A 626-nucleotide genomic window follows, 5' to 3' on the forward strand; every position below is an offset into this window, starting at 1 on the left:
CTGGCCAAAATCTAGGGACTCCCTTTTGTGGAGTGGCAGTGTCTTCAGCTGTCCGCCCTTCCCTATAGCCACTGCCATCTTCTCATCATGCATCGTTCTGGATTTTTTCTCCCTCTTTAGGCATCCATCTTCGGCAGTTGCTGTTAAAACACACATTCTAAATTTCCTTTGTCTCTAAATTCAGATTCTGAAAGTCATGTTGTGACAGCTTCTAACTTTATTCAACAAATACTGAGTGAGCCTCATGTCCAGACAATACGTAGGCACATGCTTAGTAAATATTAGATGGTTGAATTAATTATTCTGCTGTTAGTTTGGGGAATTAATCTAGATTCAATGTGTTTGCATTTTAATGTGTATGTGTATCAGGAAAATTTCTGACATTTTGTGGAGTTTTTTTCTTCCCTCTCCATGCCTATTTATATCCCCCGTTTGTCAGAAATAGATTTGTTTAATCTCATCGGATAATTTCTCTGAATGTTTCAGCATCCTCCTCCGGACCGACAGGCAGTACCTGGAAGACCAGGCCCTTTCCCCCCGAAGCAGCAAGTACCGGACGAAGATGAAATATGGAAGCAAAGAAGAAGGCAGCAGTCAGAACTCTCTGCAGCTGTGGAGCGCGCTCG

At 42.7% G+C, this 626-nt stretch overlaps 1 protein-coding gene across 1 annotated transcript in view; it reads left to right on the forward strand.

The window, feature by feature from the left end:
- The window catches only part of PRRC2C (proline rich coiled-coil 2C), a 78,193-nt gene that overhangs the window by 36,773 nt on the left and 40,794 nt on the right, over nt 1-626 (forward strand). The window contains 1 exon segment of the mRNA XM_006767032.2: nt 487-621. Within this exon segment, the coding sequence (XP_006767095.1) occupies nt 487-621 (135 nt within the window).

The sequence above is a fragment of the Myotis davidii genome, unplaced genomic scaffold (genome assembly GCF_000327345.1).
Source record: "Myotis davidii unplaced genomic scaffold, ASM32734v1 scaffold580, whole genome shotgun sequence".
NCBI lineage: Eukaryota > Metazoa > Chordata > Mammalia > Chiroptera > Vespertilionidae > Myotis > Myotis davidii.